The 24,748-nt window shown below is 42.0% G+C and overlaps 1 protein-coding gene across 1 annotated transcript in view; it reads left to right on the top strand.

The window, feature by feature from the left end:
* Positions 1–24,748, top strand: part of PARD3 (par-3 family cell polarity regulator) — a 706,595-nt gene that overhangs the window by 678,914 nt on the left and 2,933 nt on the right. Inside the window, exons 23-24 of the mRNA XM_054991157.1 lie at positions 9,324–9,444; positions 18,920–19,047. Coding sequence (XP_054847132.1) covers positions 9,324–9,444; positions 18,920–19,047 — 249 coding nt within the window. The remainder of the gene's footprint in view (positions 1–9,323; positions 9,445–18,919; positions 19,048–24,748) is intronic.

The following is a 24,748-nucleotide window of genomic DNA, read 5'->3' as shown; positions in this document are numbered from 1 at the left end:
AAATAAGCAAGTGTTACTGCTCAGCATTCAAGATGCTGTCCTTGTTAGGAAGACTAACTTTGCATGCATTATCAGTTGGAAGCAACACATTGAGAACCCTGCAACTGGGTGCCAAATTGAATTCAGGTGCTTGTTGAACATATGGGGGATTTATTGCAAATCTTGTGGCTTGTACATACCACTCCTGAGATACGGGCTAATAAAATTAAATGTAGCTTGTGTAAAGAAATGATTCTTATCTATACATTAGCAACTGATATATATATAATAAAAGCTTACCATCTTTTACTCATTTGAAATTGTTTCAGTGGAAAACATGAGCAATAACATTCTAGCTCAGTTGAATTCTAAATGTAATGTCACTTCGTTGAAAATGTATTGCTTCCTCTTACTGGCTTAACAAAAGCAAGTACTTTCTGCTCTCCAAAATTTAGCGACACTGCCTCAGGTTCATACTCCCTGCTCATCTTCTAATGTGATTTATGCCATAACATGTCAGCAATGTCATTCCACCCTCTACATTGTATGAACTGGCCAGTCTCTTCGACAAAGAATTAATGGATATAAGTCTGACATCAGAAACCACAACATACAAAAGCCAGTGAGGGAACATTTTAACCTTCCAGGACACAGGGCCAGATCTAGGGGGCAGGGGGGTCGCTTGCCCCTGGCGCCAACAAAGAGGGGGCACCGGACGTGGCTGCAGGCCAGGAGCATGCGCTGCAGAGCTGGCGGTGGCAGCACTGGTGGCTGAGCAGGAGGGTTGGGAGGCTGCCCGCATGCTGCCCCAGCCACCTGCCATGCTGAGGGCTGTGCCTGGCCCTCAGCTGCTGTGTCTGGCCTGCAGCTGCTGCGCCTGGCCAGGAGTGTGTGCTGGCGGCGGCAGTGCGGAGCAACTGAGCAGGCGGCCTCCCATGCCTCCCGCTCAGTTGTCCAGCCGGGAGCAGCAGCTGCAGGCCAGGCGCAGCTATCGGCGCGGCAGGCGGCTAGGGTGGTGTGCAGAGCAACTGAGCAGGAGGGCTGGGAGGCTGCCCACAGACTGCCCCGGCTGCCTGCCACGCTGATGGGGTGGCTGGCTCGCAGCTGCTGGCCAGGGAGCACACGGAACTGTGGGTGCGCTCCTGGGGCGGCGTGCCCTGCATGATGATGTCATGCACAGTGATGTCATCACGCAGTCTGAGTGCACATGCACATGCTTTGCATGCGTGAACGAGTGGTCACAGGGTGATGACAGCCCTGGAGCTGCCCCTGGGTGCTGGTGATCCTCGCTACGGCCCTGCCAGGACATTCAGTTGACGATCTAAAAGTACAGTTATGCTGCAGAGGAATTTCAGAGAAAGAGAGGCTGCAATTTGCGACTGATAACAAAGCTTCAGACAGTTCATCCACCTGAACTGAATCAAGACCTAGGCTTCCTGTCTCATTACAAATGTTGATTCCTCTGTACCTATTACCCCTCTGCGTATCCCACCTAATCCAATCATGCCTGCTATTGTCATTCACCAGCTATTGTCATTTATATGCTATTATCATTTGTCATCTGAAGTCACTTTATTCTCCAAGATATAAAGACAGAAGGATTCGTATTCTAGGGGTATCTAAAGAAGTGAGCTGTGACTCACGAAAGCTCATACCCTACCACAAATTATGTTAGTCTTATAGGTGCTACTGGACTCTTGCTCTTTTCTACTGCTACAGACAGACTAACATGGCTACCCATCCAAACTTTAAGTGATGGTCAGTTTATTTATCTTCCAGGCCTCTTTCACCAACCTCTGATCCCAATATGCACTATAAATCATTCTAACTGTAAAACCCTATGAATAAAATCATGATATTACAGTTTATTGAATTGTATATTTGATTTTATTCATAGGGTTTTACATTTCATTAAACAGCAGTAAAGGACATAGCCTTGCTTGAACACCTTAAACCCCTAATCATCACCATCTTCCTATTTACTTTGGAGGCAGGGTGTGGCTCAGTGGTAGAGCATTTGCCTTGTGTACAGAAGGTCCCAGGTTTGAGTTCCAGTATCTCCAGTTAAAAGGATAGTGGTAGTAGGTGACGTGAGACCTCATAGAGCAGTCTGCTGGTCACAGTAGAGAGCTCTGACCTTGGTATTTCCTTGGAGAAGCCATGGCTTCCAGCGTTGGGGACTGTCTCTATTTACTGGAACCTGTCCCAGCAAAACCATCCTTCCTATTCAGTCCTTATTGGGGTGTGCCTTATTACAGTGTTTGTATTATACATTGTGCTGGTTGTTTCATGCCCCTTCCCCTGGTCTCTCCAAGTTAAATGTTGATCAGAGTGCACATACATCCTGTCCCTGGTGTTCTTGCACATAAACACACATGCCTGAGCACTAATGCCGTGTGGAGCCTCCCATTTCACATGCCTACAACTGGTGATGCTTATCCTCAAGGGCTGATCCGTTGCAAGGTAATTATGTTTTCTAGCACACCTTTAATCCAAACTTGCTTTAAAATCAGTGAAGGACTGGCTGTGGAGCCAATGATTACAGTAGACCTGGTACAGCTTGCAGTAATGGATGATAGGCAGAGAAGGGCTTGGGCAACAATAATTGGGATTAGAATAGGTTTCTCACAAGCATGTTCCCATTTTCATGTATGACACATTAAAGGGTAGGCCATGTATTGAGTATTGTTGATATTCTTATCTCTTATGTAGTTTTCTAATCACGTCGAGATTTTGGAAGCTGAACACACCAAACCATGTAAAGCTAAAATTTCACCTGATCAATGGAGTGTTCTTTATATGAAAAGTAATTCTCTGGTGTTTCTGGATATGTTTTCTGTAGTGTCACAATGCATTTCAACAGTTTTCCACAATGTGTGTTTGCATGGTCACAAATGAGACCCGTCTGCATTTAAGCACTGTTTGGGGCAGACGGAAAACTGAGTTCCATTTAACCCAGCAAAAGCTTTTACAGTAGATTAACGCTGCTCTGCATTCTCTTTACCTATTTTACCCTGCCCAAGCAATGACAAGAGAGGTCCAGTTTAATGTACACTCAGCTTACTCTGAAATTTGGCATGCTTGCATTCAGCGGACTTAATGCATTGCCAGAAATACAAGGATGCCATTAATAGTCCATGAGGCAGTCTTTTAAAAATTGACTCAGACAGGCTTTGTTTCCCTTCCGTTCCACCTGTGGCCACAAGGACGTCTGACACAACTCTTTTTTTAAAAAAGTAATATAAGTTTGAAGATCCCAGAGTGCCATCTGAGCATAGGGGGATTTAATTAACACAACAATTTGGCACGTTCACTCACTCGTTTGCAGTGATTGAGGACCCAATTATGACATTCATGTCTTTAGACTTATACCGCTGGATAGGTTGCACAGCTCCCCACACATGCACACACATGTAGACAAATTCCAAGTTGGACAAGTGTGTGTTTGCTTTTGTGGTCATGTTATTGCTTGGCTTTATTGGTAGGGCTCCCTTTCCCAGCCTCGCTGAGACCAATAATGTTTTTTTCTCTCCAAAGCTTTAGTCATCCCTGTTCAGTAGCTTGCTTGTATCCACTTTATCAAGCTGACAATCTGTCCATTCTGAAAGGATTACAACTCTGTACTTCAGAGCATGACATCATAGTGAGATACTGCTTAACGATCTGAGACTCTTAACGGGCATTGCTGTAGCTTCTTGTTACTGAAAATATGTGACAGCTCTAGCCTACATGAGCTTTGCTTACGTTGCATTTTTCCAGCCCTGGCTGGAGATTTCATATGTTGTAAGTAGCATTCATGAAATTGCTGAGGGCACGTTTAACGCCATGTAAGTGCAACCGCAAACCTGGTGCAAGTTGTCCCATCACCTAGCAGTAAAACTGTTCTAGTATCCAGCACAGTAGTGTAGTCCTGGTTTGTATTGAATACACTGCGTAGGGTTGGGGCAGGGGCTATAGAGGAATAACATATATATTTCTGCAATCAAACAATGCAGAGTAAAGGAAGACACTTTTATTATGGGAGATCCAAAAGTAGATACAGATAAGTTGTAAGCAGTAGCAAAGGGACATTGTAACAGATAGCAGGGCTGAGAACTATCACATGCCCCCAGTAGAACTGGACCTTAAAAAGATGAGAGCCAAATCTTCAAGAATCGAAGCAGCAGAGGGACAGTCCAGGAAATAGGAAGGGCTGAGGCTAAAATACCAGCTTAGAGCAGGTCCTTAAATACTCTCAGCTTCTGACAGTGACAGGAAACTCTAATTCAGGGTAATGAATATGCACTCCTGCCAATAAAGCAGTAGATGAAGTTATTACCCCGAGAAATGGCTTGATTAGGTTACAGGGCAGGTCTATATTGTAATAGATATTTTTGAATATGGCAGAATCACGAGTGATCGTTCACCACGGCCTATGTGATGATCCCAGAGAGTCATACAGACCAAAGTGCTGAATGGGGCACATGACAACTTTCCCATGGGAAGCTAGTTGTGTCATCCAAGGATGCATCTTAATTGGATGTAGGCCTGGTCATGATTCTCTGGTTTGGTACAAGATGGAGTCCTTCTGATTCTCTGATTCCACAGGTCTCTGGAATTTTAGGGAGTTCGCGAGGGGAGGGCCATGGCAAGGAGGGGAGCCAGCCAGTAACACTAGTGATGAATGGTAGCCCAGCAGAGGAACCAAACCTGATTGCTGCAAAAATGTGCATTATCAAACAGCCAGAAAGCCATAAGATGTGTGTGATAGGTTGTGTTCAAGCATGTAGGATTGCAAGTAGCACATTACTGAACAAGAATTCAGCTAACGGGTTCATTGATCATGTAATAACTCTTATTTTATCTCATGTTCATCAAAGATGGGAATCAGTGCCTTAACTCCATAATTCCGATACATGCCATTTTGTACAACTTATGTTGAATTTTTGGAGTCAATATCTATAAGGCATGTTAAATGAGTATTCCTTTCACCATAGAAATATTTTTCCCTGCTATTATTTGATATATTTTGGTGTCTACAGTTCTGATTACTGTTCGTGCTTAAGATTCTGTTTGTGCATTGCTTTCTGTGTCACCTGCACTTCAAATTTGAGTTTGTAGGGTCAAAATTAAACAGTGAAATAAGCATTGAGATCTAGAATAGGAGTTTTGTCAAGAGTTCTGAAAATGCAGCATCTTACAATCAACGATGAAGATGTAGCACATGGAGAGAAACGGAAGTAGCATGTTTTTGAAAGCTTGAATTAAAATCCAAACAATATTTTCTTGTTGTTTTCCCATTAGTACTGGTTATGAGAAAGCTTTAGATAACTGTCAGAGTCTTAGCATCCCCTGCCATACCTCAGGAGAGACAACCCCCTGGATTGGTGTGTAAAGGCCTGGGCCATGGACTGGACTCTAATGGACATTGTGCTTTTAGGTTAGAAACAGCTGCAGCCATCTCCTGTGTCATGTCTGTCTGTCTGCATACATGCCATGATTGTGTTGCTGGCAATTATTGTTTACTACTGCTAATATTATGCTAAGGTCATGCTACTATATTAATGTGTATTAATTAATATGCTCTCTCTCTCTTCCTGCATAACTGTAGTGCAGATGTTACGGAGAACCCAAGCAAGGGCCCTTATCTTAGAGAAATATGCGAGTCTCGGCTAGCTGTAACCTTGAAGTATCTAAATGCCAGTTTCAGCTACTCTCCCCAGATGCTGGGAAAAGGTTGTTGTCTATCTGATTCATAGTCATAACTAAGTTGATTCTCACAGAACTTGTGTAAGCTTGCACACCAAAACTCTTAACTGTTGTTTGAAGTGCGGGAAAATGAAGTATTACAGAGATTGCCCGATTTTGAATTGCCACTTCTGTCAAACTCTGTGATGGAGTACAGACCTGAACTGAATGGATTCTAATAAAGCTACTTCTTATGGAACCAATGTGTGTTCACTACAGATGGGCTTGAGGGATCTACCTGCCAGGGACTGACACCTGTGTCAGTACTGTGAAAGCGGAGGAGGTGGGGTCCTCCTGTGCTTATCTGTCTCCATCTTATCTGCCTACCTTCAGTGTTCAGCCTGGGAAGAAGAACTGTTGTCATGGATACATAACCTTGGAACTTCTGAACTTTCCTGCATAGCCGCTTTTGCCTTAAATACACTGTAGCTAGAGGGAACTGGGCTGTACTTAAATTTCAATATAGGCTTGTGGCTTGGTGTAGAATTTCATTCCTGGCAATGACCCTGTAATGGATTGCTGAACTAGTAGGTTATCAAAAAAGCTTTAACTCATGCAGTTTTGGACTCATGCAGTGAAGTTACTGAGATCTACCTGGCAGAACCTGACAATAACTATTCCTGGGGATCATACTGGTTGGCCTTTAGCCTACAAAGCAAGGAAGGGCCAACACTAGAGTATTTTTAATTTTGGAAATCAGGAGCCGATGGGGATAGCACCCATACAGCAAGGGAAAGGCAGATCTTGGTAGAGTTCTGAGAGCTTTCCCCCCAAACCATAAAGCTAGCCTTGGGTCTCCTTGCAATAGTCACAATAGAAAGTTTTGGGCTTTGCATAATTTTGCGATGTTGACGTAATGTTTACCTCGCAAAAAGCAGTCACATGAGTGCTCTGGAAAGTAAAGTAAAGCTAGTTAGCACTGTAGTGAGGATTCTGCAGATTTTTAGAGTGGTATCTTCTGCAGGTTAACTAATTCCCATTGAGTTAAATGGATCATTTCCAAGAAAAGGTGCATTGGATGGCCATGTTAGTATCTTTCTTTCAGCTTTATATGCTCAACAAGCACTGTAGTAGGTTTCACATGGTAAAATGTTCCACATGTCCATTAACCTTTTAATATTATCAGGATGATAAGTTCAAAGGACTTGTCAGAAACAGACCTAAAGGGTGGCAGGAACCTATTGACTGGAAAGAATAATCCAGTTGTGCCATATCCAGATTTTTGCTATGAGCCCAGTGGGACTTAAGCTCCAACCTCAGCAAGAAGTGGAATAATTTGCTAAAGATCTTTTTTAAAAAATCTCTTACTACTTTCTAAAAATCTAAAATGTTAAATTCTCCCATTTTTAAATATTTTTAGCCCTGTTAATAACAAATTGAAGCATATGCCACTTGGATAAGGGCCAGTTTACAACCTCCATGAAATGGCCATTTTAAATCAGTGCACATATTGGCCACGGTGAATTATTCTTATTTATAAAGAATATTTTTAGCCCACTTTTCTTCAACACTGGGTACTCAAAGTGGCTTACAAAATGAAATGAACATAAAATACAATGCACAAAAGCATATACCCCTTAACAATCCTCCAACACTAACTTCCAGTAGGTAAATATCCAGAAGGACTGCTCAAGTTCATGATGGTTCCTCTGGCATGGTACTCACAGAGCTATAGTCCATAAGTAACAGCCTAAGGGCCAAGAGCCCTTTGGTTTACACCTTTGGTCATACCCAGACAGAAAGGGAGGGACAGATAGTCAGCCCAGGTCTTACTCATCTGGCGTCAGTATTACCCATTTCATTCTTCCTCGCCATCAGGGTTGCCAGCCCCCCAGAGTGGGCAGGGGAACTCCTACCCCAGCTTTCATTTCATACCACCACTCAAAGTGCCAGTAGGAAAAAAAATTAAAATGGCTATCAGTCCAGTTGGATGACATCATGTCCAGGAAAACCCAGACATGATGGTATGCCTCTCTAGGATTCACTGGAAACTCTAGGGATTCCTAGAGAGAAATTGTATCACTTTTTCCCAAAAGTGACAGCACACCATCACTGATGGCTGCCCTTCAGTCCTTCACTGGTTACCAGGCCATGCCTGGCACAATCAATATCCAGAAAATTTCACCACATCATTTCAAATAATTGTTTCTCATTTTCTTCTGTTATGTGTTAAACTTTGCTTGATCTGCATGGTGAGCTGCTGCACATAAATAGCTTACCATGTGATAAAAGCCAAAATGTGGGTTGGAGTAAAATGGTCTCTGGCAGAGAAAGCTGTAACACACAAACCTGTGTTTAATATTATATTGCCTTTTTCTTATTCTGAAATACCCTTGATTACCTTTAATCTAGGTTTTGTTAAGCAGAAGAGCAAAAATGATTGCTGACAACGTTCACAGTGTCACTTTACAGCAAACTACCAATTTGAATGGAAAATTACTGATTTTAGTATTAAAAATGTAAAGCCCTGTCACTTTAGACAAATTCACTTATCAGATCAGAGTTGGCCAAGATCAGAGCAGATTAACTTTTTTCCTGATAAGTTGGAAATGGAATGCCATTCAAGGAGTTTTCAGAGGCTCCTGGCCCACTGTAGGCCAGGCATAAAATATTATTCTGTTTAGACCTGTTTAACGTCTGCCTTGTCTGTGCCTCCCATGATGGCCATGGATGCTAGATAGACTTAAGTCTATCATGTGTGCCCCTGTGAAGGTGGTGACTTAAAGTATCCTTCTAACCATATAACATATTTTATCCCCAGTCAATTGATTAACAGGACGTTCTGAATCTTGGACGAAGGTGTTGTAGACAATTTGAAGTTGGCCTGTGTGTATGCTGTGGCTTCCTTCAAAGAGTGTTCAGAAGCTGCAGCTAGTACAGAATGCTGTGGCTAGACTGCTGGTCAGGTCCAGCGATTGGGAGCATATAACCCCAATACTATAGCAATTACCCTGGTTACCAGTCTGCTCCCACGCCCAATTATAAATATTGATTTTGTCCTTTAAAGCCCAACATGGATTGGGACTTGGATATCTGAAAACCTTTCTTCTCCGATATATATTGCTGTTTGGAAATTAAGATCACAGGGAGAGACCCTCATGATTGTCCAATCAACTGATGAAGTTCGTTCGGTAGCTACAACAGAGAGGGCCTTTTTAATGGCAGTCCTATAGTTATAGAACAGCCTCCCCAGGGTGGTATGTGGCTCCCCCACTGTCAATTTTTAGAAGGCAGTTGAAGACAGTTTTATTTAGGACTGCTTTTGATTGATTTTGGGTTTTTTTACTTGAAGTCTCATACTGTGGTTTTAAATTCTAGGTTTTTAATGTACATTTATTATTGCCTTTTTTTTACATTGTAAGCTGTCTTGATTGCCATAAAGTAGAAAGGCAATAAATAAAGTATGGTGTCTATAGCATACATGCTCAACCGAACAGAAAACAGATTTTCCTGTAACTAACCATGGATTTTTCTGAAATGTCGAAGAAACCCCATCTTTGCAGAAGTTCCTCTCTGTTCTCAATTCCTTGAGAAAAACTGTATTTGCTCTCTGACTTAAGATGGAGACATTTTTTAAAAAATATATTAACTTCTCCTCCTTCTTTTGCCTCTTTTAGCAACCGATCAACTCCCAGCAATCATGACCGGATACAGCGTCTACGACAGGAATTTCAACAGGCGAAGCAAGATGAGGATGTAGAAGATCGGAGACGTACCTACAGTTTTGAACAACCATGGGTGAGTGTTTACCTACAGGGTTACTATCTGTGTAAAGTTCTTTCGTGTTAGCTCAGTGCAACTCCTTTGGCTCTTATCCTTAATCCCTGGAAACAATAGTGCAATTTAGATTCCAATTCCTGGATGACCTTTAAACTCCCGTCCTGACCCTTCCTATCTTCATTGGTGCCCCCAACATTCCTAATTTCATTTAATATCATGCCTTGCCATCTGTCCATGGCCTTTAGGGTATTGATTGCCCCATGACAAAGCATAGCTGGGTCACATCAATATTTGAACGCCTGAAGTATGATTCTAGACATATGAAATGTTTTATCCCTGGTCAGTTCACTAACAGAACTTTCTGCAACTTGGATGAAGGCATCAAAGCTAATCTGAAGGTGTGTCTGTCCTATCTGACCTTAGGGTTCATGGGGTTTATTTAGGCATTAGTGAAAAGACTAAGACTCTTTGTGTAAATTTTGAAATAAAATATAAAAATATTATCATATCTCTAGCACAGAATTTGTCTTTTCCACTAGAACAACATTTTCATTAAGCTGTCTGCCACAATCCCAATGACGCTTTTCTGGTCAGTCACCCTCAGGCATTTCATTGTGTGTATTGTCATAATAGTATAGAATGAACATATAACTTGAGACGCTGTGGCTGTTTCTGTTCAGTGAAATCAGGGGCCAGGAGATTGTTTTCTAGAGGGGTGGCCCAACAGTAGAAGGTTGGCATACTGAAAGGGCAGGCCAGATAGCTGGCTAATGGTGCATCCATTATAGTGTATATGTAAAACTGGGAGTATTTTGTCCCAATATGAATTGCTTTACAGTTATATGTATTTACTCTCATGCAGGGCTTTTTGTCTGGGAAAAGAGGTGGTGGAACTGAGTGGGTTGCCCTCGGAGAAAATGGTCACATGACTGGTGGCCCCGCCCCCTGATCTCCAGACAGAGGGGAGTTGAGATTGCCCTCACACCAGCCATGTGACCATTTTCAAGAGGTTCCAGAACTCCGTTCCCCTGCGTTCCTGCTGAAAAAAAGCCCTGCTCTCATGTGCCACACTGTTGGCCAGTCACTCAGGTATGCATCATGTTTTGTAAATATGCATACCATATTTGTTAATTTAAGAGAGAAGATGTAATAAATTTTAATCTCATCTCTTTTCAGTTTTGAGTTCTTGATTGATCTGAAAATTCAGCCTTAAAAATGCTAGTGAACATAGTCTAAAATACTTCTGGAAAAATATATAGGGTTCATTCCAGACTTTCTTTTAATACATCGACTCATTCCTGAACTTAGTGAATTCTCAATTTGTTTTATTTGTTCAGTGACTGCCCATTTTTCATTAAATATGAGAAAGGAATTCAGAATCCCTTTTCTTTTTCATGGAGAGGGTTAGTGCTTCTTCAATACGCAGAGGGCCTTCTGTTTAGTCTTGGAGTGACATGGGTTTGGGGATCTTGGGGAAACTGTCTGAGAAAAACATGCCCTCGCTGGGACTTGAGAACTTAACTACTGAAGGTCGTGTGGGCCAAATGTTGTCTATCTAAACACCATAGCAACTTTAGACAGGCAACCATGGTTCGTATTATAGCTTCATGCAATGAGTGAGTGGGAAATTATTTAGATGACAGGATGATTACCTCAGGAATTGAATAATTTCCTAAATTGTGGGTCAGAATGCTGACCTTTCCTTTCTTTCTTCTTCTTCTCTTTTTCCCCCTCCAGACAATTGGGATCACTCTCCTATTGGGCTGATCATGCAAATGAGTTTAAAGTGACAGTAATTCTATTTAATGTATTAATTTTAATCCCAAGATTTATTGTTGCTTTTGTTGGAAGATCTGTTCTTGGGTAAAAGCTACAGTTAGCGTTTTCTCCATGTGTGTGCGTGCCCATGCCTGCAGACTTCTGCCATTTTACAGAGACAGACATTCAGAAAAATAAGTCCAATGTACCTTGGATTTTTAAAAATCTCCTTGTGTATTCCAGTCTGTGTAAGATCACTGTGCTTGGAAAGGATAAAACAATGACCTCATCCATTTTGAGAGTGAACAATAATTCCTGTGCTGAGGAACAATAAAAGCCCATCTCTTCAGCAACATCTATGGCTTCAGAGTATTAGCGTAAAATCATAGAGGTGCTCTCCCCCAAATGCATCCAGATGTAGTAAAGACCAAAAGATGTTAAAAACAACGGTGGTTTTAACTGTGTGCTTGTAGGAGAATACATAAACCACATTCTTAAATGCTATTCTGGTTTTTCTAAATGCTCTGGGCTAGAACTATGACTGTGAAAAAAAAATTGCACCTTTGTGTAGTCTATTGTTAAAACTGGTGCATTAGCCTGAGGGAACTAGTTTGTGGCATGGGGAGGGGAGGGGGCAATGGCTTAGATGGACATAAAGCTTTAAATCCAGAAAAGTCCCTCAAATCCACAATATGAAAACCAACACTTTTCTCCCGGTTCAGAATAAGAAAGCAATCATCTATCCACAGAGCCATGTGAACTTTGAAGGGACAACAGATCTATAAGTTTCTTTATGATTAAAGAGAAGGGGCTATAGGAGCAGAGAGATGGAATTTGGACTGTGTGTTTAAAAAGTCTTTTGCCTAGGTCACAGTTTCCAATGCCTGTTGGGGGTGGTGTGATTGTGTGTCTAGTTCATAGCGGGCAAATGTCCACCCCTGGATCACTGTGCAATGATTCTGTTGGCGGCATCTCCACTTGCTGGCTGTGGGAGAGCTGGCACTTTCTGCCTTAGCTTATATGTGCTCTGCCAATAACTAATAAACTCCTGTCCTAAAGGCAGTCTTGTCCAATAACTGTAATGGATAGGGGCACTCTTTATTAAAATCTTAAGGACATTTCCAAAAAAAATCTAGGCAAGAAACATTACCTTAAGAACGTGGCTCAGAAATTGTGTAACTTTGGGTTGATCTTGTTGAATAATGATTGATCTGTTTGAAGATTTTCAAATCATAAATGTTGAAAGCCCAAATCAGAGCTCGCCAGGGATCCAATGAAGGATGGAGATCCTGCAGAAGTAGGGGGTTTCCTTAGTTGTGCACATGTTGGGGTATCTCTATTTCTGCCATATCACCAACATATAAGTTAAAGACAAAGCTCCTATACACACTGGAACTCTGTGTGTGTGTGTGTGTGTGTGCGTGTGCGTGTGTGTGTGTGTGTTAACATTTCCAAACTTTGCACACATTCTACACCATTTTCATAATCATAGTTTTATCCATCAGAGGCTCTTGGAAATATTGATATATTGCAAATTAGGTTTATGTATGGTTATACAATACGGAGGCTATGGAAGGGTCATACAGAAGGTTAAGAAAATCAGGTGACTGACAACCAAATTTGGCCAACAGATACTCTTATAGTATGATTTGGATCCTGTTCTTTTCCATCCATCCACCCAAAATAATTTGTGTTCTATAAGAAATATTCATTTCATGCCAACTTTTGAGAATTATTTTCTTTTCATCTGCCTTTCATGAGGTTAGGAAGGAGAGATGTGAAGAACATTATTTGGCTCAAAACAGAATGGCATGTTCTTCTCTCCAGGCGAACATGAATAAAAACGTAGCCATATAAATAAAACAATACCATCAAGGATATCCTTGCAGCCGTTGTTGTTCTGGTATCATTGTAATATTTGATGCACCAAGTCAATGGGGAGTCTGAAGTGTGTGTCCATTCAGTGCAGATCTTAGCTATTGCTAATTAGCTTATTAGTACAAGTGGTTTTAGCACCTCAGGATGCATATCCACCCCTGTGTCATTTTTACCACCACTGTAGGCATTATAGGTTAAGCAAATTGATTTGGCTAATTAATGAGTTTTAAATGGATAAAACAAGAATTGATAAAGGGTGCCTAACTGCGTTGGGCCACAGATTGTGGTTTTCTTTAACAGGCTTGGAGTTCCCCCAAGAAGCATGTTCATTTCTATGGGAACAGAATGAAACAGCAACAGGGCAAAGGCTTGAACTGCACATAACAGAAGTCAATTCTATCTCAAGCTGAGCTAGGATTGCCAGGCCCCCCTACCCCCGGGTGGGAGGTTGGAGGCCCAGCACCTACCTTTTTGGTGTCCTTCTCTCTTGCGTGCTCTGAGCGTGCTCCCTACCAACATGATAACATCACTTCTGGGAAGTGATGTCATCACTCAGGCCACATACCACATTGGGAGCACTCCAGCACTCTGTAGGGAGCCAAATTGGGCTCGTTTGGGCCCAAATCAGCCTGGATTCAGCCCAATTCGGGCCACTGCGGAGCGCAGGAGTACTACTGCACTCCGCAGTAGCCCAATTTGGCTCGATTCAGGCCCAAATTGGGCCACTGCAGAATGTGCCGTGCCACCTAGGAGCGTGCCCCGGGAGACACATTTCCCCTGCCAGCCAGGTAAGTAGGCAGGGCCGGCACGCCCATTGAGGCCAGGTGGGCGGTGGCCTAGGGCGCGAGGGCACTGGAAGGGCGCCGGAGGGGGTGTCGGGGGGCGGAGGCACGCGCAGCGGAGCTGGTGTGACTGGGCTGCAGCTACTGCTGCAGCCAGCCAGCCCCGTGTTGCCACTGCTGCCGCCGCCACACGTCCCAGCCGGGCGCAGAAGCCGTCAGGCTGCTGCTGGGGTGGCGTGCGGAGCACGGAGCAGCTTCCGCATGCCGCCCCAGCTATCCTGTGCTGCGTGATGATGTCATTGCATGATGACGTCATCACACAGTCTGTGGCGTGCGCGCGCTGTGCGCGCGCGCGCATGTGCACGAGTGGCCGCAGGCACCAGAAACTCTGGTGCTGGCCCTATAAGTAGGAGCGGGTTGTAGAGGGTGGGAGCAGGAGATCTGGTAACCCTAAGCTGAGCTCAAACAACTTATCTAGTTTCATGTTCTCTTTGGGAAATGTCAGCAATTCTATCTCTGGCCATCTTTGACAGTTGTAAACACTCCCTTTTCTCTTTTGATACTTTTCTGTGTCCTTTTGTTCCCTGAGCTGTTGCTGCCTCTTGGCATCATTTCCCCTTTTCTTTGCCTTCACTGTCCTTGGCATCATATGTTTTCACTGCCTTTTTCAGCCTGATGGGCTGGTGACCAAAAGATTTTGTTGACGATGTGACAACGCAGTATGGAACAAAGACTTCGGAGGATGGTAAAGTCATAGCAAATAAAGTTTTTTTTCCTGTGAGGGTTTTTAAATTAAATTATAATAATTCAAAAATTAAGTAGTTCCCTGGGATAGTCTGACTGATCTTATCTTTAGGAACTTCAAACTTAAGAAATTTTACAAGCAATCTACTCTTATCTAACAGTATTGCTACTCAGGGCCAAGCTACAAGTGACGAATGACACAGGTTGGACACTTACCAGCTTCCCTCAAGTTTTGATGGGAAATGTAGGCATCCTGGTCTTGCAGCTTGGCTCTCCAGCTGCTGTCCAATGGACTTTTCCACTGTCACTTGTCCAACATTCTGCCAAGCTGCCTATATTTCCCATCAGAACTTGAGGGAAGCTGATAAGTGTCCAATCTGTGTCATTCGTCACTTGTAGTTTGGCCCTTAGAGCAAACTGATAAAGGACACAATGGACCTCAGTTATACATGAAGCAGTCTTCAAGCGCAATGGTTGTTGAAAATTTTTATCTAGCAAAACTAGAAATTTGCGGCTTTGGACCACTCTTAGGTAATTCATATTTGCCTAGATCACAGGCAGCTAATGATTCTAGCACATATGCACATTCCATAACTTCAGTCCAACCTTTCTTCTATGCTTTACTTTCTTCAAGTGACAGATGATACAGACTTGTCCCTTAAGGAAATGAGCCTGTGGTAACCAGACAAGCTCAGAACATCACTCTTTAGCCTGCTGAATATACAATACTGATTGGTGAACTCTACCAGCTGTTCTCACTGCATCTCCATTCCAAGGCTTTTTTGTCCATGTGGTTCCAAAAGGCCCTGGCATAGGTTTTCTGAAGGTCAAAAGAGACTTCTCCTCCCATTTGCACCAGTGGAAAAGCTATTAAGATCTAAGGTGATACAATCCATGCAAAATACATACTTTCGTTTTAACTCGACTAATGCTGAAATATGCAGCTGCATCGCACCAAGTCAGTCCAGTGGCTGGTCAGTCTAGCCTAGTGCTGACTGCTCTGACTGGAAGGGGCTCTCCATGGTCTTGGACATAAAGAAGTCATTTCCAGCAACTGCTGTCTAAGATCCTTTAAGTAGAGATGCCAAAAATTGAACTTTTGACTCTCTGCACACAAACTCCTTTCTTTACCAACAGTTGTGTTGTACCAACTGTTGTGTTGTGCTGTAGCTGGTTTCACTGTTAATGTTTAGGAATTTGTAGAACAGGAAAGTAGAACAGGAGCTGGAAGAAAAACAGAAGAATAAAACCTTGTGTTGTCTCCTTCCCTGCACAAAACTACACAACAACAACATCCTGTGGTGCATGTTCCTTCAGCTGAGGTCTCAAATTACATCTTAATGTCACATTCTTAAATCTTACTATCACATCCTTGAAAGCCCCTATCGATCTTTCTTTTTGCATGTCATTTGCTTAGAAAATGTTTAGCACCATAATGATCATCTTCATTTAAGCTGTGTTGTGAATGCCACAAACATGTATTTATTTGTATAATAGGACTTGGCTTGTTAAAGCGGCCTTGACCAGTGTTTGATTTAAAAGGTCAGTGCTTGTCACCCATCTCCTCCCAGACAAGGCCAGAGTGCTTTGCAATTTACACAGTTAAGATGGAGCCAGCTTTGTTTGATAGCTTTAAAGAATTACAATAATTATACTTTGACTTGCGCTGCCTTGTTTGTACAGGTGTTAACTAGTTTGAGAGTTATATTCTGCGCATACAGTTTGTATTCCAATGCATGGAGATATATTCTTTCCTCTGTTGGCAAGGCATTCCATCCTTCATTTATTATGTATAATGTTCCATTAAAAAAAATAAGTACAGATGTGAAATGAAGCTGACAATTTTCCTAAAATACACCGTTAGCCAATTACAAAGTCACAGTTTTCACTATGGATTTTTATTCATCAGACATACTGGGACATATTTTCAAACTCAGTGTGAGTTCGATGTTGTTCAGATGGGTCTAAAGAACATCTCTTGCCCATCAAAGTATCTTAGTCAGGGTTTTTTTCTGGGAAAAGAGGTGGCGGAACTCTCAAGAGGGAAATGAAGAAGAAACACACGGGATTCTTTGAAATCATATTATTTTGAAGCACTATTGCTGAGTATTTTCAAGAGGTGCTGGAACTCCGTTCCCCCGCGTTCCCCCTGAAAAAAAGCCCTGTTATTAGTGTTCCAGATGTTGCTTTAGGGTTCTTCCCAGTGGGATGAGGGACCTGGCACTTTGTGCACGCACTTCCTATAACTACACGATGATGTCAGTACCAAGAGTGATGTCATCACACAGGCCCTGGGAACACTCCCACACTTTGCAACAAGATGATTCTCAAAGAATCAGCCTGTTTGGGGCTCAGAACAGCCCAGTGCAAGGCATGGGAGCACTCTCAGGGCCTACGTGATGACATTACTCGTGGGAGTGACATAGTCTTGCTGCACCCACAGTGCACCCTGGGATGCCTGTTCCCCTGCCAGCCAGATGGCAGGGGTGTGGCAGGGGGTGATGGCAGGGGGTGGAGGGTGGTAGCGGGGGATCCCACCAGAAGACTGTCAACTCTATGTTGCTTTAAATTATATAGATTGAGGGAAAGGGTAGGATTTAGGCCTAGCAGGCTGGATTAATAACGGAGCACACAGCATCAGTCTAGAATCATGCTTGGACTAGGTGTACATAGATTTAAATTGCCAGACACAAAGTTTGTTTTTGTTATTTATTTAAATCATTGGTAGCCCAGCTTTCTACTCAAAGGAGCACCCAAGGGGCTTACAATAAAAAATAATAATTATAATACCATTCACTATATTATATATTGTAAACTGCCTCGAGCACTAAATATGGTAGAGAGGCAGGATATGTCAAAATAAATAAATAAATAAATAAATAAATAAATAAATAATAATAATAATAATAATCAAAACAAAGATGAAAAGCAGCTGATATACATATATCAGCCGGCCAATCTGACCTGTTGTGTCCGGGGATTCCTGGAGATATTTTGCCTTCCTATGGCCATTGAGCTGGAGTCACTGGGGGAGTAGGAGGTCACAGTGAATTTCCTGCATTGTGCAGGGGGTTGGACTAAATGATCTTTGTGGTCGCTTCCAAAATTTTGTTTTTATGATATCGGTGAACCAACATGCATCCAGTCAGCCAGGTTTAAACAGAGGGGGGAAAGTGTTATTGTTATTTACAAGTTTAACAACTTAAGTATGAGTCAAAAACACAGGGATACATTGTTCTTAACATGTGAACACATATAATCCCAAACTCTCGTAACAGTGGATGATTACTATATAAAAGTGGTCAGCAATCAGCTATTCTTGCCTCTTCCCTCATCCTTACAAAATCCTTCCCTTCTGTCTAACAGTTCTAATAGATTTAAACCGACAGCTTGGTCCCAACAATCCATCAGCTCCCATAGGCTGCTTCCAGGAGAGGCAGAACTGGAGCTGTCCATCATAGAAAGGATAAAATTGTGCTGGCTGGCTGGCTATATGGATGGATGGACAAACGGACAGTCTCTCATTCATACATGCATTTATGTGATATATTTGTTCTATTAAAAAATCCCTGTTACTCTGGTAACCTTTTGCAGGATCCTACCGAGATATTCTGAAACCTGCATGTAAAGTTGACGATGTTGGAGTAAACAAAGATCACTTTTTAATTACATTTCTAATGGTGGTTTATTTGATACTTCTTCTTAACATACTTATCTCTCAGTAATATTTTTATGGTTCTGTTATCATGGACATATTATGAGTGAGTCTAGATGACTGTATTTTGAAGGCTTTTTATGACCCTGAGGTTTCCTAGACTATAGCAACCTCCTTTTGACCCAAACTGTTATGTCATTCTTTCACACACACAAAAACGGTTTTAAAAAATAACTGTCTGTTTTCCTGTTTCATGATGCCCATGAGAGCCAAAAAATCTTGGCTTTTTGACATTGCAGACAATCAGCGCAGGGGATGATTCTCCCCAAGTGTACAAGATTCTTAAGACTCCTCTCTGGATTTGACATTTATGTAGCCTGATCTTTCTAACGGGTGCAGAAGCCAATGTGAAGCCACTTGGGCTGGGATTTGACTTCTGGGTCTCAGCAAAACTTCAGAAAAGATAAGGAGCCACAGAGTTGGCAGAACGTCTCCTAGGATTATAATATTTTAAAGATGTACGGCCTTTTCTAATACTTCTTGTAAAAAGCTGCATGTTAAAGGTCTTTTTTTCAAACGGTTTTGTTGATAACAAAGAGTTATTTTGTTCTAATTGTCTGCAGACAGGAATATCATTTATTGTTTTGGAGTCAAAATGTACTTTTTTATACCCTAGCCAAATTCGAAGACATACTCTCAAAGTGGCAGGCATTCTGTATCGGTAGAAGTTCAGATGCAGAAGCAACGGCAAGAAGAAAGAGAGACTTTCCAACAAGCTCAGCGACAGTACAGTTCACTACCCAGGTATGGCAACAATCTAAAACCATTGTGTGCAAATGGAATTCCTGTCTATGCAGAGAGAAACGCAGTACTTGAACATGTGATTTTCTGAAGAAGGTAGATGTAAAGAGCTGGATCTAGTGGAGTGTTTCTGTGGGAAGAATGCTTTCCACCTGCAGATTACAACTTCCTTGCTCATCCCCTCCTACTGCAGCCCAAAATGTCCTGCAAAATGCTGCTGGGGGGGGGCAGGGAACACCAGGAGCAGCAGTTGGTGGGGAATTTTCGGGTTGCAGAGGGAGAAGGAGGTGAGAAGGTTGCACTCCATGGGTAGGTGGCTTTCTGCTCAAAGAAAGGCTCTGTTGGCTTCTTGACAGATCTGACAAATCACAACTATCTTGCAGCTCTTAGATCTACCTTTCAAAACTGCATGGCATTAAGGGGCCTTGTGCATTGTGATTTCACCTAACTAGGGGGGAAAGATAAATACAAACTTTATTAGAGGAAGTTAGAGTAATGGGAAGTATTCTTTCTTTATAGATTGAAACAAAGTGAATGTTGGATGATGATACAGATATATGTCATAAAAGAATTAATGGAGTGAATAGGGAGATTACCACAAAAAGCTATATCAGATTGGGCCACATCCAAATTTCTGACACGTTTAATTGGTTGCAAAATTTAAGTGCTGTCTGTAGACATACTTTAGTTTAAAATCAAGATTTATAGGCAGAGTGCTCACAGGCTGCTGTCCAGGAGGGAGCTGAATTCTAAAGGGGAAAAAAATAACGGGGTGGGGTGGAGGGAGGAGTTGCTTGTAGCTATCCAAAGGCAGCACCTAAGGGCTTCAAGGCATGTGTTGAGTGCTTTGGGCCGGCTCTGGAAATCAATGATTTAAATCACATTTGAGGTAAGCACTGCAGTTTGGAATCAGAAGTCGGGACTAGTTTGGGAAGACTAGCGGCCCCTTCGGGGGATGGAGGTATGTGTGGGTGGGATGGGAAGAAGAAAGCCAAGAGATTCATTGCGGGTCAAAGGGGATCGGGTGGGTTTTGAAACCAATTGATTTATTGGAGATTGGATGAAGTTAGTCAGGAGGACTGGAAGGGAAACTTGGATTTGGAAAGAAACTGGGAAAGTAGATGGCCAGACTCATGTTTATCTGTCTGTTCTTTGGCTCCCAGTCCTCACCCAATTTTTGGCGCTGGAATCAAGCCCGGGAATCCTGTAATTTCCCACCCATTAAGACTTCTTTGCAGAGCAGGATGTTGAGTTCCACAAACCTGTAAATCCAAAGTTGTTAGGATTTTCTTTGACTTAATTCTTCACTTAATTAAGGCGGTTGGTAATATATGTCCGTGGTGATTGCCATGTCCTGGCATATTTTCTTTGTCAGAAAAGAAAGGCACATGTAACAAACCTACATTTTTTTCTCTTTACTTTACAAATAGAGGAGGTGCTGCTGAGGACACTTTTTCATATTTATTTTGGAGGGACACTTATTCAGTGCACCCACCCTGTGAAAGGTCCCAAGACATCACTACTAGCCACACTTAATAACCCAGGGAATCTTTACAAATTGTGACAATTGCACCAAATGAAATCTAAACAGAAAGGTGAAGCAGAGGAAGTGCAAAGATTTATTGTCAGTCAAACTACAGAGACTGGATGCATTTCGAGCAGTTAAGATTCTTCTTTGTGAACAAAAATAAACACCCAAAGAGGAACTTAACTGTTGTGTATTGTAAAGCATTCACCAGGCGTCCTGTTTGCATATGTCTGAATCAGTAGCCAAAAGAGGGGCATTCTTGAGACTTCTCAACCATGGATTCATTTTCAAAGGTCTCCAAATAATGAGTTTGATAAATTACAGCTGAAAAGCTCCATGGGGGAAAAAATTGCATTATTATTTCATTTAATTATTACAGAGAGACTGTGGAACGACTTTCCATAGAGCTAGAAATATATTCTCAGTTCAAGGGAAACAGTTTGTTCAAGGTCTGTTCTACAAAACATCTGTGCACAAACAGATTAATACGTGCTTCGGTCTTTGTTTCTTCCCCGCATGCATCATCCAGGTTCCATGCAGTTATATTTATAACTTGTTTCCAGAGTTTATAAATTATTTCAATATCTTTCCTGTGAAGGTGGCATAAACAGTCTAACCAGCTTTAAACTTGCCCTATGAATAACAGACAGGATTAGATGAAGTCCACTCAATTAGTTTTTGTCAGCTTTGAAGTGAAGCTGTTTAAAGTTGCATTTAACTCTGGCTTTGGAATGTGGTATCGAGAAGTGGTTTGAATGCATCTCGAAAACTTTGGCAGCTTTGTGCACTCAGGCCATTCATTTTGTTAGCTTTGTTTCACTAAGTGTTTCAGAAGCAGAGTTATTTTAGAAAGCTTATGGGAAACAGAAGTGTTGATGAGTCACACTGGACAGGGAATGTCTTTTTTCCTCCAGAGGCCTTGACATGCCACATATAGGTGCATGAACATAGTTTTCACTTTTAAGTGTATGGAGAGAAAAGAAAAATACCAAGGTCACACAAATATCCATGAGATTTGGTTGTTTTAACCACAAACATATTAGAACAGTTGAATTATCTTCACACTCCCATAAATTGCTAAGATATGCCCATAATTATGTTTATAAGCTAAGGGACATCCTGTGTATATTTATCATGGAGTGGACCAAAAGTTGTTTATATGTTGTTTGAGAGTGCAGCCAACAAAGGGTTCTCCAAGTAGGTAGTAGCAGTAGTAGGTTTAATTGTATATGGCCAAAGGCCGTCACAATACAAAGTTAAAAACAGTAAAAATAGAAATCTATCTTACAAGCATAAAATACAATTATTAAAATAATAAAAATAAAATACAATTAAAATGGGACCTTAATAAATACCAGATAGTTATGAGAAAAGTTAGGTTTCTGAGGAAACAATCTTGGACCAAGTAGGTGGCTAGTCTTTGCTGCATTATTGAGGTCAGTAGAAGCAGAGAAGAGATTGGCCTTCTGAATGCTTCTGTCATTTAGACAAAACATTACATGTTGGATTTTGCCTGGGGGGATGGGGGTTCACTGATTCCCCTTATCTGCTTCAGACCTCCAGTTTCATCCCCACATGAGACCACAAGAGGGGCATTTCAGGGGACACTTAGGAACTACAGAAGGAGGAGGGAGGTGAGAAAGTTACGGTCTGCTGTTGGAAGCCCGTCCATCGGTGGTCCTTTTTGCTGCAGTCTAAACCTATGCCTTTATTAAGTTTTTATTCTACCTATGCCTTATTAAGTTTTTATTCTCTCCAAGGAAGTCAAAGAAGAGAAGCACCCTTCCCATTTTGTCTTCACAGCCCCCTGTGAGGTAGGCTAGACTCTGCGAGGCAGTAACAGACCCGAGTTAACTTCATTTGAATCTAGGTTTTCGTCTAAGACCCTTTTCACACAGCCCTTGTAAATTGTTTTGGCAGCTGGTTACTAGTAGGGTTGTGCACAGAGAAATTTTTCATTATAATTTCTGATCCAGACTTTGGGGGGAAATTTTTTTACCATTCTTGCTTATTTCCAGGCAGGCTATTACTAGTTCAGGACCATTATTTTCAATGGGAAATCTATTCAAGGATTTGGGGCAGCTGTTTGTAAAAATAATGGCACCAAATTTGCACAGAACACAGTCCTTCCTCTAATCGAAAGACTTCCTAAGTTTCAAGCAGATTGAACAAAGGGGATGGATTTTACAGACCCCCACTCTCTGCACAGCTGCTCTTATCTCTACTGATTTCTAAAATGGTGGCAGCCTAGCAGGAGAGCTCCATACTGGGAATAAGCATCCCCCCACATTCATTTTCTTTCCCTACTCTTACAGTGACTGACAATAAAAAACATTTAGTTTTCTGCCAAAAAATTTCCATTGGCAGCTCTCTGCAGTTTGGGATTGGCTGGGAGTGCTCTGTGTTCCTCCCTTGCAAGGGCCTGATTGGAAGGGACAGGTGCCATTTACAGGAAACACAAAGAAAAACACACGTTCATGCTGTATGACTGGTAAGCCTCAGAACTTGGCAAAAAAGTTTTGGGGTGGAGGGTTTTTCATTATTGCAAGCATATAGACAATAATATGCAAATACTCTATATTCTAGTACATGAATAATCAGTATACAATCACCCAGTGCAATATACAACTATAACAATCAAAACAATTATGTCTCAGTTTTCAAAAAACATAATTGTCAAATACATATCAGTGAACTTGAACTACATCAAATATTATGAGTTCTTCAGACTCATGACTCATTTTGAAACCTCCTGGTTGTTATCAGATGACCATCGTATGTACTACTGAGTATCCATGTATTGAAATATAGGCATTTTTGTGTTTATTATATAGGGTCCTTTTTTGTTTGTATGTCTGTAGTATAGCATTTATATTGAGCATACAAGGGTTTAAAGTACTTCATATATATTATCTAGTTATATGTATTATTCACTACCCTTGCATTGCAGTTAGGGAGCAGTTGGAGAGGCAAGTTTTGAACTGGTCACCACCTCCACCACCCCCAGATCACATCTCATTCTCTTTGCCACTATGATGCACCGGCTTTTCAAACTGACACATTGAAAGGAAACAGGTTTCCTCTGCAGCAGGGTGAACCTGCAGGGCTTGAAAAGGTGACAGATGGTCCTTGGTAAACAGGGTTGATGAACCTCCGAATACTAATATATTTCATGTCCAGGTCTATTGTGATGTTATGTTTGATTGGTTCTAATTACAGTTACAGAACTTGCTGTCTGTGAATATTTATAGTGTAGTGCCCCAAGGAGCACCTTCAAACTGAAGATGAGCTGGTTACTCTTAAGTAAAAGAGACAAGACAGGCATGTTGGGAACAAAGGAAGTCCAGCAACTGCCACCGTCAAGGAATCCACCATGATAAGGGACGTTGCCTGAATGTCTCTTTTTCTAAGGGTCCATGCAGCTTAGGAGCTTCTTGCACTTTTTGCTGAGGATTTTTCCACCATGAGGGAAACACAGAGCACACAGAAGGGATGCTTTCTCCAGCAAACTAGGATAACTTGATCAGGAAACATGCCACAGTATCTAGTTGGCATTTATTTTTTAAAGAACAAGAAACCACAGCTGGCAATTCTGGAGCACTCCTGTAACAGGAAATATGAAAAGCTTCCAACCTGGATAGTGAAGAATAAAAGTGAAAGGAAAGAGCATGGATCTGGATGCAGCCTCGAAATGGTCCATGAATGTTATGTAGATTACTCTTATTTCTTTGGAACAAAATTGTAGGATGTATTATAATTAGTGTTTGCTGAAATAAATGGAATGTAGCCATTTACTTACATTGGATTCTGTTCATGGTCAATAATTGAACACGCAGGCAGATTCATTATGGAATTTGGTCAGGGCTGGTGGGTCAGCTGCCAGGGCCTGTGGCTTCTGGTGGGGTCCGCTGCTGCTAACTCCCTACTCTTGCATGTCCTCTGATGCCTGCACTTCCACTGCCTTCTTGTGAGTGCTTTGTCACCTCTGCTCCCAGCTGCATATGCGGCCTAGTGCTGCTGGAGAAGGGCATGTGAGTGGTGCAAAAGCATCAGTATTCCTGATAGCTATGGCAGTGGCACTCCTGGACACACCCACCACCCAGCATGATCAGGGAAATGATGTGCAGGCAGCGTGGGCAGCTATGACTGCAGGTGGTAAGAGAACTTGCAAGTGGG

The sequence above is a fragment of the Eublepharis macularius genome, chromosome 11 (genome assembly GCF_028583425.1).
Source record: "Eublepharis macularius isolate TG4126 chromosome 11, MPM_Emac_v1.0, whole genome shotgun sequence".
In the NCBI taxonomy this organism is placed as follows: domain Eukaryota; kingdom Metazoa; phylum Chordata; class Lepidosauria; order Squamata; family Eublepharidae; genus Eublepharis; species Eublepharis macularius.
The sequence above is the reverse complement of the archived record's forward strand: the minus strand, read 5'-3'. Positions and strand labels throughout refer to the sequence as shown.